The sequence below is a fragment of the Hyaena hyaena genome, unplaced genomic scaffold (genome assembly GCF_003009895.1).
Source record: "Hyaena hyaena isolate Hyena2069 unplaced genomic scaffold, ASM300989v1 scaffold_161, whole genome shotgun sequence".
Lineage (NCBI taxonomy): Eukaryota > Metazoa > Chordata > Mammalia > Carnivora > Hyaenidae > Hyaena > Hyaena hyaena.
In genome coordinates this window covers 1,380,160-1,392,244 of record NW_024080792.1, presented here as the reverse complement: position 1 = coordinate 1,392,244, position 12,085 = coordinate 1,380,160, and the positions used below count along the sequence as shown (strand labels likewise).

General features: G+C 38.0%; 1 protein-coding gene across 1 annotated transcript in view; it reads left to right on the top strand.

The window, feature by feature from the left end:
- SLC13A1 (solute carrier family 13 member 1) overlaps positions 1–7,051 on the top strand; it is a 92,397-nt gene extending 85,346 nt beyond the window's left edge. The window contains exons 13-15 of the mRNA XM_039239692.1: positions 2,759–2,920; positions 4,381–4,518; positions 6,540–7,051. Of these exons, the coding sequence (XP_039095623.1) occupies positions 2,759–2,920; positions 4,381–4,518; positions 6,540–6,677 (438 nt within the window). The 3' untranslated portion in view covers positions 6,678–7,051. The remainder of the gene's footprint in view (positions 1–2,758; positions 2,921–4,380; positions 4,519–6,539) is intronic.
- The last annotated feature ends 5,034 nt before the right edge of the window (positions 7,052–12,085 follow it).

Below are 12,085 nucleotides of genomic sequence, written 5' to 3'. Positions count from 1 at the left end.
TCATTTTAATGATGCAGATTTCAATTGTCTTGCAGTGAGTATACCACACAGATAAAGTGAGTTCAATAATTTTTACAGGCTGCAAGCATAAAACATCATTTTTTATGATGCCCCAACATGTCAAAAGGAATAAAGCAAAGATGAGAATTCTTAAAACATGAACTGGTATTAGAAGACTAGCTAAGTAAGAAAACAATGCAAAAATCCTACATACAATGACTCCTAACAAAACATTCTGTTTATAACTTTACCTTATTTCATGATGAATCTGAGTAGCTCACAGACTTCTCTTCAGTATATCATAGTCCTGGTGGGCCTGGGTGGCTCAGTCAGTTAAACATCCTACTCTTGATTTTGGCTCAGATCATTATCTCATAGTTTGTGGGATCAAACCCAGCTTTGGGCTCTGCCCTGACAGCGTGGAGCTTGCTTTGCATTCTCATTCTCTCTCCCTCTCTCTCTCTTTCTCTCTCTCTCTCTCTCTCTCTGTCCCTCCCCTGCATGTGCTCACTCTCTTTCTCAAAAATAAACATTTTGTTAAAATTTACAATATATCGTAGTCCTCAGGCTGTCAAAGAAGAATGAGAAGTAACAGTGCTTCATTACATCATTTATTTATTACATATTAAGTACATTAAAAGTACTTAGTACATGTTGGGGCACCTGGGTGGCTTGGTCAGTTAAGCATCTGACTTTGGCTCAGATTATGACCCCACGGTTCTTGGGTTCCAGCTCAGCATCGGGCTCTGTGCTGACAGCTCAGAGCCTGGAGCCTGCTTCAGATTCTGTGTCTCTCTTTCTCTCTGCCCTCCTCTGCTCATACTGTCTTTCTCAGACTCTATCTCAAAAATAAAGAAACATTTTAAAGAAGTATTTAGTACATGTTTATTGGATAAAGTCCAGAGAGAATTTTACATAACCATGGCTAATATTGTACTATGTCTAATTTTAGGGAAAAATAACAGCACCATGAGGAATAAAGCTGGCTTTTTCTTTGGCCTGTCATCTATTCAGCTGATATAAAGTAGAAGTCTGGGGAAGGCCTTTGTCACTGGAAAGTCATTGTAGGGCTGCTAGAAGAAAAGCATCTTCTGAAAAAGTCCGTGAAAAAGTTTTTACTCTTTGACTAAATAAAAACTCTCATTTCCAAGTCTCATAGTCATCTGTGAAACACTTAAAGCTCACATCTGCTCCATTTCTTCATTCAGTCATCAAAGTAAAAAAGATGATGAAAGAGATGTGTCCAGCCTTTTCGCTCCTGGAAAGTTAAATTTTTATTCTTCAGACGAATAACTATCTGCTATCTTCTAAATAGCCTATAAGGAGGGTGCCTTTTGCTTTTTACTTTATTGTCAATTTTTCTGCATGGTATTTGGACACTGAGCTTTCAGCAATATGACTTAGTAATAGGTGAAAATCTTGGAAATTGTCTCAATTCTGAGTGCCACTTACAATGTCTTTTTACATGTAGACTTGGCTTGCCTTAGAGACTACTCAAATTTAAATGATAGAAATATAAGGCAAATACACATTTTCCCTTACTATTTCAGAAATAATGAGATCTGGTTTCTCAAAATCAGTAACTTCCATTCTTTTTATTGCTAATTTGAACTGTGAGGCAATCTGAATCAGTAATTCTGACACTGATGTGAACTTTGTTCATCTCTCCTTCCCAGAATATCTGTCTGGATTGGACCCTAGATACTCAAAGTGATTTTAAAAGCATTGGCCAGACCCTAGAATTGCAAAATCCAAGAAAATTAAAAGACGTGGACTTCCTCTGATATATTAGCCCCTCCCACTGGAAGAATTGGGGAAACTATAGAGGGAGGTCGTTTGCTATGAAAATCCTAGTATGTAGAATTAAATTTCTGTGGGAGAATAACCGGAATAACCCTACCTCTGTGGACAAATATGCCCCTCCTTAGAAACTAATTTTACAAACATTTGGAGACAGTTCATTTTTAAAATTTTTGTTCCAAACTGCAATTAGTTTGGCAAATGTCCAGAATCAGATAACCCCCCTGTTGGGAGCCATAAAATGGCAGCTAACTACTAAAGCATTCACCTCTTTGTAATTACTTCTCTCTTAAAAGCCTGTTAACTTTGTTTTAACATAATCACAGTACACTAAGTGACTTGGGTATGAACAATATTCATATAATCATAATGGCGACCTTTCAATATTGATTTAATAAAAAACTTGATATATGAGTAAAGGAAATGGAGGGCCAGGAAATATACGTATGGTGGATGGTGTAAGAAAGCTGAATCCTTACGTAACATATTAGAAAGTCAGTAAACAAAATCGAAATCAGCAAATAAAGAAACCACATAGTTTAAAAAGTAGCCATACGTAGCTAATCTAGGTTGAAAATTGTCTCTGGGGAACACAACTTGGGAATAGAGAGAAGCAGACCAGAGGGTCCCATTTTCTTAAAGTCCTATAGTACCACACGATCTGTCTGTATAAAATAGGTAAAATTACATTTTAATTGAAAAAATGTGGGAAGACAATTCAAAGTCCCTAAAGCATGTTGGTAGCGTTAAAGTAAGAATAATTGAGAACGTCTCCCATGTCAGCTGAAGTCACCTAGATCTACCAAACTATGGGAACATATGAAAGATTAAAGTTATATTTTAAACTTAGTTATTAGAGCAAAGGCTACATTTTATACATTTAAATTGTGCCTGATTAAAAAATTATTAACAAATTACATTGCTAATTACTATTCTTTTCTTTCACTTTTTTTTTTAGGAATCAGGACTATCCAAGTGGATAGGAAATAAATTATCTCCTCTAGGTTCATTACCAGTATGGCTAATAATTCTGATATCATCTTTGCTTGTCACATCTTTAACAGAGGTAGCCAGCAATCCAGCTACTATTACCCTTCTTCTCCCGATACTGTCTCCATTGGTGAGTATCTCATTCATCTGCTTTTCTCCTCATCAAAAGTGTAGTGTTCTGCTTCGCTTGTTCTCATTTTGTGGGATGGAACCATTTTTTGATGTGAATGATCTTCCTATAAGTAACTTATAGAGTGGTCTTTATTTGCATTACTACTTTTTCTGGCAGACCTCACGTCAGGAGAATTCTGTTCTTCGACGGTCAAGCAGAAGCACTTTGCTTCTCTCTGCCCAGATTTTTCATTTAGCTTCTCTCTGCCCAGATTTTTCATTTGCAGATAAGTGCGAGGGTCAGCCTGGATCCTTTCCAGCTGTATGACTTTGGGATTCAGTGTTTTCTGGCATCTTCAGTATTTAAATGTCTAACACTAACACTTCTCCCTCCAGATTATTCCCCAGTTTCTGAGAAGTGGTTCATATAAGTGATTTGCAAGTGAATGAAAAGCTAGGCTTATGCTTCAGGCTTTAAGCTTAAATATCTTAGACACAGCTCTCTCTATGGCCCAGGGAATAATTTTAAAAGATAAGTGAAAAGCAGATTTGCAAGGAGAGAGAGGAAAAGACAATCTACCTTTTTTTCTCCCCACCTCGCTAGCAAATACAAGAAATAGCTGTAAGTAAAATGTTTCCCTTATTGACATGGCTGAGTTTGGTGAGAGGGTAGCACTTTAAATTAAGAAGGATTGCCCTTCTGGAAATGTTCTGCTCCAGCTCTAGGTACATATGATGGCATTCTTGGGCTGCTGCTTCAAACTAGAGAAGAAACGCAGGCAGTGTATACTGGCAAAATGTCATTTTGATTTTGCTGTTTTTTATTTCTTAACATGGCACAGTTAGAAATGGCACTGTCAGACAAGTTAGATGATGAATTAGGAATAGTAGTTAACTCTTTTTCTGTGATGATCCCTAAGCAAATTGTAGATTATATATGGCGTAGAGGCAGAAAAGTTAATGGAATAATGAGAAGCTTCAAAGCCAGAGAGACCTAAGCCCCTGCATAAGCCCTACTGCTTGCCAGCTTTGTGTCTGGACGAGTTACTTTAGCCTTTCTGGACCTTAGTTTTTTCATCTGTTACTTGGGGTTATAGTAGCCATCTCAGAGGTCACTGGGAAAATTAAGTTATTTTATTTAAACACACACACACACACACACACACAACGCCTAACACTGGATAAATAATAAATTGCTTCTGTTTTTATTTAGTTCCTGGAATAAATGATACTTTATTTTCTAAATGAACTGAGCTATAACACTTTAAGTGGGCACCAATAACCGTATAAACAACAAGAAGAAGAGACATTTCTGAAAACTGTTCTTCAAGCTCTAATTGCATTTATGTGTATAATTTTATGTCTTTAGGTTTTAACTTGCTTCCGGGAAAGTTTATTATAATAATTTTGCTCATTCTGCTGCATGGTACCTACCTCAAAATTTTACTTAGACTCCTTTTTTTTTATCTTTTCCAACAGGCTGAAGCCATTCAAGTGAACCCTCTTTATATTTTGATACCTTCTACTCTGTGTACTTCATTTGCATTCCTCCTACCAGTAGCAAATCCACCCAATGCTATTGTTTTTTCCTACGGCCATCTAAAAGTAATTGACATGGTGAGTGAGCTGAAAGAAAACAATCAGGTCCAATGTCTTTTGAGTTATCACTCCTTTTGCACACTAATCAACTTCCAGGGAAGGCAAGGCTTGAGTTCTATTCTGAAGGGAGAGTTCATGATTGGTCATAGAATTGTTTTTAAGAGTGATACCAGAAGCAAACACCATGAGAATTTGCAGCACAGATACAGAGATACTGACTGCATCAGTCATGTCCTGGAAGAGGAAAAGAGCTTAGAATATGTTCCACACAAGGCCTGAAACTTACGTGTCAAAGTCAGACTCCAACCTGACCTGGGCAAAAGGAAGAATAGGGTTAATGAAATTCAGCCATCACGCACTGTGGTTTTCTATCACAAATATTTTTGCAAAATTTTGCAACCAACCAACATTTACTTCGAAAAGCATGCTGGGCTCAGTGCCTGCTGATGAAAAGCCATCTTTCTTGTCGTGATTCTAATAGTGACATCTGACATGAAAGCGCAAGCAAGTCATAGTGGAACACTTAGTATGGTGTCTACGGGTGGTGTTTCTCCCGACCAGAGGGGGCCTCCAAATGTGGGGTGATGCCATCTGAGGCAGAACAAAGGAGAAAGAAGTTTACTGAATATGCCCCAAGGGAACAGCAGAAGACAACAGAAGAAAGGCTATCTGCAAGGAGGCAGTGGATGGGGGCCGTTTTTAAAGGAGGAAACTAAAGAAGTCTGGCATAGAATTTTCCCTTTTTTGGTAACTGAGCCTGTTTGTAAGTAGCCCATTGGTCATATAGGGCCTTTGGATATGTTGGGGTGGGTTGCCTGGTGGGCCTGTCTGTATTCAGCCAGGTGGTCATTGTGGCCCTTTCTGCATTCCATTGCTCATGGCTGTTTGCTGTGGTAGGAAAGGACTGGCTTGAGAATATTTTAGTCTCCCCCAGATCTTGATCACCAACTTCCAAACCAAACCAAGCAGGAATGTAATGAAAGTAAATTCCAGTCGCTTGCTCTGCAAGTGCACTCCCAAGGTAAGTTCCAGCTCCCGCCTGCTACACGCATTGCATTGCTGTCCCTACATTCCTGCGATGTCAAAATTGGGAAATGCCTCTATGCAGAAGTCACATAATATCCTTCTGGAAAGAAAATGTGCATAATACAATATAACCAGTGTCCTGTGCGTATGAATTTAAACAATAAAAACAGGATTCTGAAATAAGTGAGTGGCTTGCATAGACGGAAAAGGAGGCTTCCTATAATAATCACTGCTAGATAGCCCCTTTTGCTTTGGGGCTCCAGGCTTTAAAACAGAGATTGCAGAGATTAGCAATCTCTCCCTACAAAGTCAGACAGTAAATATCTGACGCTCTGTGGGCCGTATGCTCTCTCTGTCACAACTACTTAATTCTGCCATTGTATCATGAATGCAACCAACGACAATATGTAAACAAGTAGTCATGGTTATAGCCCCATACAACTTTACTTACCAAAACAGGTCATGGGCAGTATTTTGCCAGGCCTTGTTTGAATGGATAGAAAACAACTTTGAAATTTTTAGTAGATATCAGGATGATGACACAAGAGCCAGAAAAATGGGCACTCTAAGAAAGATGAATAGAAGTGGCATTTTATTAAATCTCAATAAGAGAATACTAAAGGCTAAACTAATAATGGTATTGAGTGAACATGAAGGATCCAGTTATCATACAGTGACCTGAACCTTATCCGCTGAAATACAAGACCTCAAAACTCAAATTCTGATTTAACATGAAATGACAATTTTTTAAATGGATTTTTTTCTTGAATTAGATGAATTCCAGTATATTCCTAAGAGGACCCTTTCAGAATCTCCAACTAAATGTCATTTAGCTGTGGACAGGCTCTCCTTTGAGATGAATGAAAGAATTCATTGTTTTATGAAATGACAACAATTGATACACAGCATTTATGATGCATGTAAATCTGACATATACTTTCTGCTGCAGGATTCGAATCCTGCTACAGGTTTCCTTTTGGGGAGACTGACATTTATACTCTTTCCTGTTCAAGGTGAAAGCTGGACTTGGCGTTAATATTGTGGGTGTTGCTGTGGTGATGCTCGGCATGTCCACCTGGATTACGACTCTGTTTGACCTCTCTACTTACCCTTCGTGGGCTCCTGCAATTAGTAATGAGACCATGCCCTGACAAGCATGAATGGTAATAACTGGTGGTGAGTTTTGAGAACCGTTGAGAATTCACTGCAGATTCGGCTTTGGAAAATTGAAAACACCTTTAAATTAGCCTTGATGTAGCTGCTGTGTTTCCAGTAAACACTCAAAACCTGCTGGCATAACCCAGAGTTCACACCGAAGCATCTATGTGCCTTTATCAAGAAGCCCACAGCTGAGATTTTGCTCGTGGATCCTATGCATCCTGCTTCAACATAAGAGTAACTTATAACACGACCATCAAAGAGATTAGGTGATTTATTTCATTTTACAGTTTGGGTTTGGTGTAACAGTTCAAACGTCAATTTATTATTTCAGGAACTTCCCACAAAGCCAGAAATAGGAAATAAAATATACCAGTTAATTAGGTACTTGGATAAGTCATTTCTGTAGTGTTGCTGAAGGGAATTTGTTGAAAAACCAAAGCAGCAGTCATCTGCTGGTGCAGAAGAAAGGTTTAATTTAAATGAAATGTGCGTTCTCTCATTTTAAAAAACACCAGATTATTTTTGACATATGTATATGGTATGAAAATGGAAATTGAATTGCTAGTTTCAAAATTATAGTTGAATCCACTAAACAACAGAAAACTCATAGATAAGGACTAATTTCTACTTGACCTTATGGTTGGATTAATATAATTCATACCTTTAATATCTCAGTGAACTAAAAAGTGCATTTTGTAGAGCTGTGAATAATGCTTCCTCTGATTGCACAGTGTAGATACAAAAGAAAGCTAAACACTATAAAACTATTAACACATTTCTGTATATGTATAAAAGTTTTGCTTACGTGTTTATCTTACTTCAGAAATGCATAATGTCATATGTAAAAAGAGAAGATTCAGAAATCTAATGAATTATCACTAAGTGCAGCGACAGAAAAAAGTAACATAACTCCATTATTTTCAACATTGAGATGAAATGTCAGATGGAAAATAAGAATAAAAAATAAAACTGTTGATATATTTACAAAAGAAAAATTATTAAATGCTACTAAATTAATAATTAATTTTAAATAAATTGTTTAATTAATATTAAATTAATAATTATTAAATTATTCATTGGCAAACAAAAAGAAAAAGAAAAAAGAAGGGGTGTCCGAGTGGCTCAGGTGGTTAAGCATCTGACTCTTGATTTCAGCTCAGGTCAGGATCTCACAGTTTGTGAGTTTGAGAGCCCCATGTTGGGCTCTGTGCTGCCGTTGTGAAGCCTGCTTGGGATTCTCTCTTCCTCTCTCTCTCTCTCTCTCTCTCTCTGTCCTCACTCATGCTTGCATGCACTTTCTCTCTCAAAAACAAATTAAAGTAGAAAAGAAAAGGAAAGGAAAGAAGAAAAAAAAGGGGAGGGGAAGGGAGGGAGGGAGGGAAGGGAAGAAAAAAGAGATCTGAACATTCAAACAAAAATAGAGAGTAGGCTGTTAGCACTCGGGATGTGAAAAAGAATAAGGTCTATTGACATTCCAAAATTCCACTACAGGGGAAAAAATGACAGTGAAAACAAAATAATGTGCACAGTTCAGAAAAGATGGAGAAGTTAAAACATAACAATTCTCGGGCCACCTGGGTGGCTCAGTCAGTTAAGCGTCCGACTTTGGCTCAGGTCATGATCTTTTGTGGTCCATGAGTTCGAGCCCCACATTGGGCTCTGTGCTGACAGCTCAGGGCCTGGAGCCTGCTTAGATTCTGTATCTCCCTCTCTCTCTGCCCCTTCCCCGTTCATGCTCTGTCTCTCTCTGACTCTCAAAAATAAATAAATGTTAAAAATTTTTAAAAAACCACAACAATTCTCATGCTAAAAATAAAGTGGAAAACAGGCTAAGAAAATACCTTTGGTATTATTTTTAATCTTCAGAGAAGTCATCAGCCCTCATTTGGTTTTCATACAAATGATGGCATTTATAAAGTTGTTCTTTTAAAAACTTGAAAAAGTTTTTTAAAAGGAAGACATTCCTTTAAACATTTATACATGATAGATTGTCTGTGTTCATTGTTTGTCTATTGGTCAATGCAAAATTTATCAATTTTTAAAAATTTGTCCATTTAACCCTTACAATATATTGCTGCTTTGTGTATACCTTCTAAGTTCCCCCTATTCACTTAATTCTTTCCCTGTCATATATTACACATTTACTTATGATCAATAGAATCTATTACTTTTTGGCTTTTTTCTAGTCATTCAGTTTATCACTGCTGAATTATATTATGTGATGAATACATTTTAATTATGAAAAAGTGGAATGACTTTTCAAATTAGAATGAATAAGTTTTCCCTTCACGAAAATAATATAAACATTTCAGCTTGAATCACTTTAATGAATTGCTTCCACAGCTGCCCGCTGAGTACAAGAAAAATAATACTTTGTCAACATGTGTTTAAGTGAGCCGTGCCATTCTCTTGCTCCATCCTCACGTTTAGTTGACATACCAAAAATGACTGAACTCATCTGTTTCACATTTGTCCCATTTACATCAAAGTTCTCAAGCTATTTGAGTTTGAAAGTTGTATACTGTCTTTGAAAGTTTCCAAAAGGCAACCTAAACAGATGATCAAACAAAGCTCTGTCCTCCCCCTCCATGGTAGAGAGTGTTTTTGTTATTATCCTGATCCTTACTTAAAGGTTAACTAGAAATCTTTGTCACTTTAAATCCGACTATCTTCCTTAGGATCTTGTCTAGGCAATAGCAGCAATTTCACTAAGTGCCTATTTACTGTCTGTTCGTGCAAGTGCTTGGAGGCCCCACTGGCATGTGTGTGCGCCCTTCACTCACCTCAACTGCCTCTGTCCATGTCAGCATCTCTAGAATTCAGACTTCCTTCCTTTCAAATGTCTGCACTCTTTCCACCTTACCTGGTAACCATGGCTTAGTTCTCTCCTTTCAGCCTGGGAGGTAGGGAAGTATGCTTTTAACCATTGATAGTAATCAACCCTGTTAGCCAAAATTGATAATACAATATCCAGGTTCCTTGATAGTTTCTTGACATGTGTACTATGTGGTATTATATGTAAAAGATGTATTATCTGATATAGTATTATATCTCTGCCATGGCTAAATATTTGATAAGGATTGGGGCTCCTGGGTGGCTCAGTCGGTTAAGTGTCCAACTTCAACTCAGGTCATGATCTCATGGTTAGTGGGTTCGAGTCCCGAGTCAGGCCCTGTGCTGACAGCTCACTGTGTCGGATTCTGTGTCTCCCTCTCTCTTCTCCTCCTCCGCTTGCGCTCTGTCTCTCTCTGTCTCTCAAAAATAAAGAAAAATGTTAAAAAATTAAATATTTGATAAGGATTCTTGTGATCCTTTTGTTCCAAAGTTTTGTTGAGTTAGTTAATGAATGACTATCCTTGCATGAATATGTGGATTTTACCAAATTAAATGTTTTTATCTTTAGGAGGGGAAGGGTTGTACTAAGAATGAAAGAATAAACCCAAACAAACTGGGTCAGTTTTAGTACTGTAACACAATCTAAAAAGGAAAATAGTTAAAATTGTTACTTTAGAACAGCATTGACCATGTTATTCAGAATGAAACACTTTAGGGACACCTGGGTGGCTCAGTCGGTGAAGCGTCTGATTTTGGCTCAGGACATGATTTCACAGTTTGTGAGTTCAAGCCCTGCATTGACTGACAGCTCAGAGCCTGGAGTCTGCTTCAGATTCTCTGTCTTCCTCTCTCGCTCTGTGCCTCCCCTGCTTGTGCTGTCTCACTCTCTCAAAATTAGATAAATATTTTTTAAAAATCTTTAAGCAAATAAAAAAGAAATGAAGCACTTTCTTTTTTTAAATGTTTATGTATTTTGAGAGAGAGCAAGAGACAGAGCACAAGCCGGGAAGGGACAGAGAGAGACGGAGACACAGAATCCAAACCGGCTCCAGGCTCTGAGCTGTCAGCACAGAGCCTGATGAGGGGCTCCAACCCTGAGATCATGACCTGAGCCAAAGTCTGAGGTTCAACCGACTTGAGCCATCCAGGCGCCCCAGAAGCACTTTAATCAAAGTAAAAATGTGGGGCACCTGGTGACTCAGGTGGTTAAGCCTCCAATTTTTGTTTTTGGCTGACATCATGATCTCACTGTTATGGGCTTGAGCCCCATGTTGGGCTCCATATTGGGCATGGAGCCTGCTTAAGATTCTCTCTCTTCCTCTTCTTCTGCCCTTCCCCTGCTCACATGCATGCTCTCTCTCTCTCTCTCTCTTTCTCTTTCTCTCTCAAAAAAAAAATGGTAAAAATTAGGCAAGTTTTCAGGATGCAAATATCAAAATCACAGGTCCCCATTGTAAAAGCCAGACCAGACTAGACCAAGAGTAAACAGTAAAATGGTAAAACAGAAATTAATGGGTTTTTCCAAATATGAGGGTCATCATTTGTCTAGGAAGAGAAAGACCCAGCATTTGAAAAAGAAATAAAGGGGGTGTTCTTACATATAGTGTTATAGATACTGGGGGTGGCTTTAGGGGGAGTAGATTTTAAGCCAAATAATAAAAAAATATTGTGTCACATACATTCCTGTGTCAGCAAGAAAATAATGGACGTTCTCAAAAGGATGATGGAGCACTAGCAACAACCCAGAGACTTAACCAAGGGCTCACAGTGGCAACTGCTAATCCCTAGAAATCTCAAAATTTTCCTTTAATAATAAAATTGAGCAAGGGTCTCAAAGGCTATATTCTCAGAGAGAGTGTGAGCTAGGGGAAAAAATCCCAACTTATAGAGGGAAACATCCAGGGAACCTTCATGTTTAGGCCTATGCACTAGGTAGAGGGGTAAAATCTCCCTTGAGAATTCTTAACTGTGCAGGTTAGGGGCCTAAAGTCTCAATACCAGTGTGTATGGGGGGGAAAAAAAAAACCTTAATCTTAAACTTTATCTTATAACAATCCCAGATTGGTAGTATACCCAAGTGCCTCGCAAAAGGAAGGAATACCTTCTTCCACCTGGGGCTCAGAGAATTACTAAAGTGAACTCTCTATGAGAGATTATAATCAAAACTTGTAGATTCTGCCAAGACATAAAACGTACTGTGCAAGAGCCACATGTGTGGCTGAATAATCCAAAGGACAAAGACAATAGATACTCTACTTATCAAATACAGAATATAAAATGAGGAAGTATATGTTTGACAATATGAAAGAGGGTATTGGAAATATAATCATTGTGGTAGGCAGAATTCTAAAAATGTCTCCCTAAGTTTTCTGTCATTTGGTTATTCAATCAAACACTAATCCAGGTATTGCTATGAAGGGGATTTGCAGATATAATTAAGATTATTCATCAGCTAGCCTTAAAATATGGAGATTATCCTGGATTACCCAGGTGGGCCTAATGTGATCATATGAACTTTTAAAACCAAAAGAGGAAGGCAGAAGAGTCAAGGGGGTGAGATGAG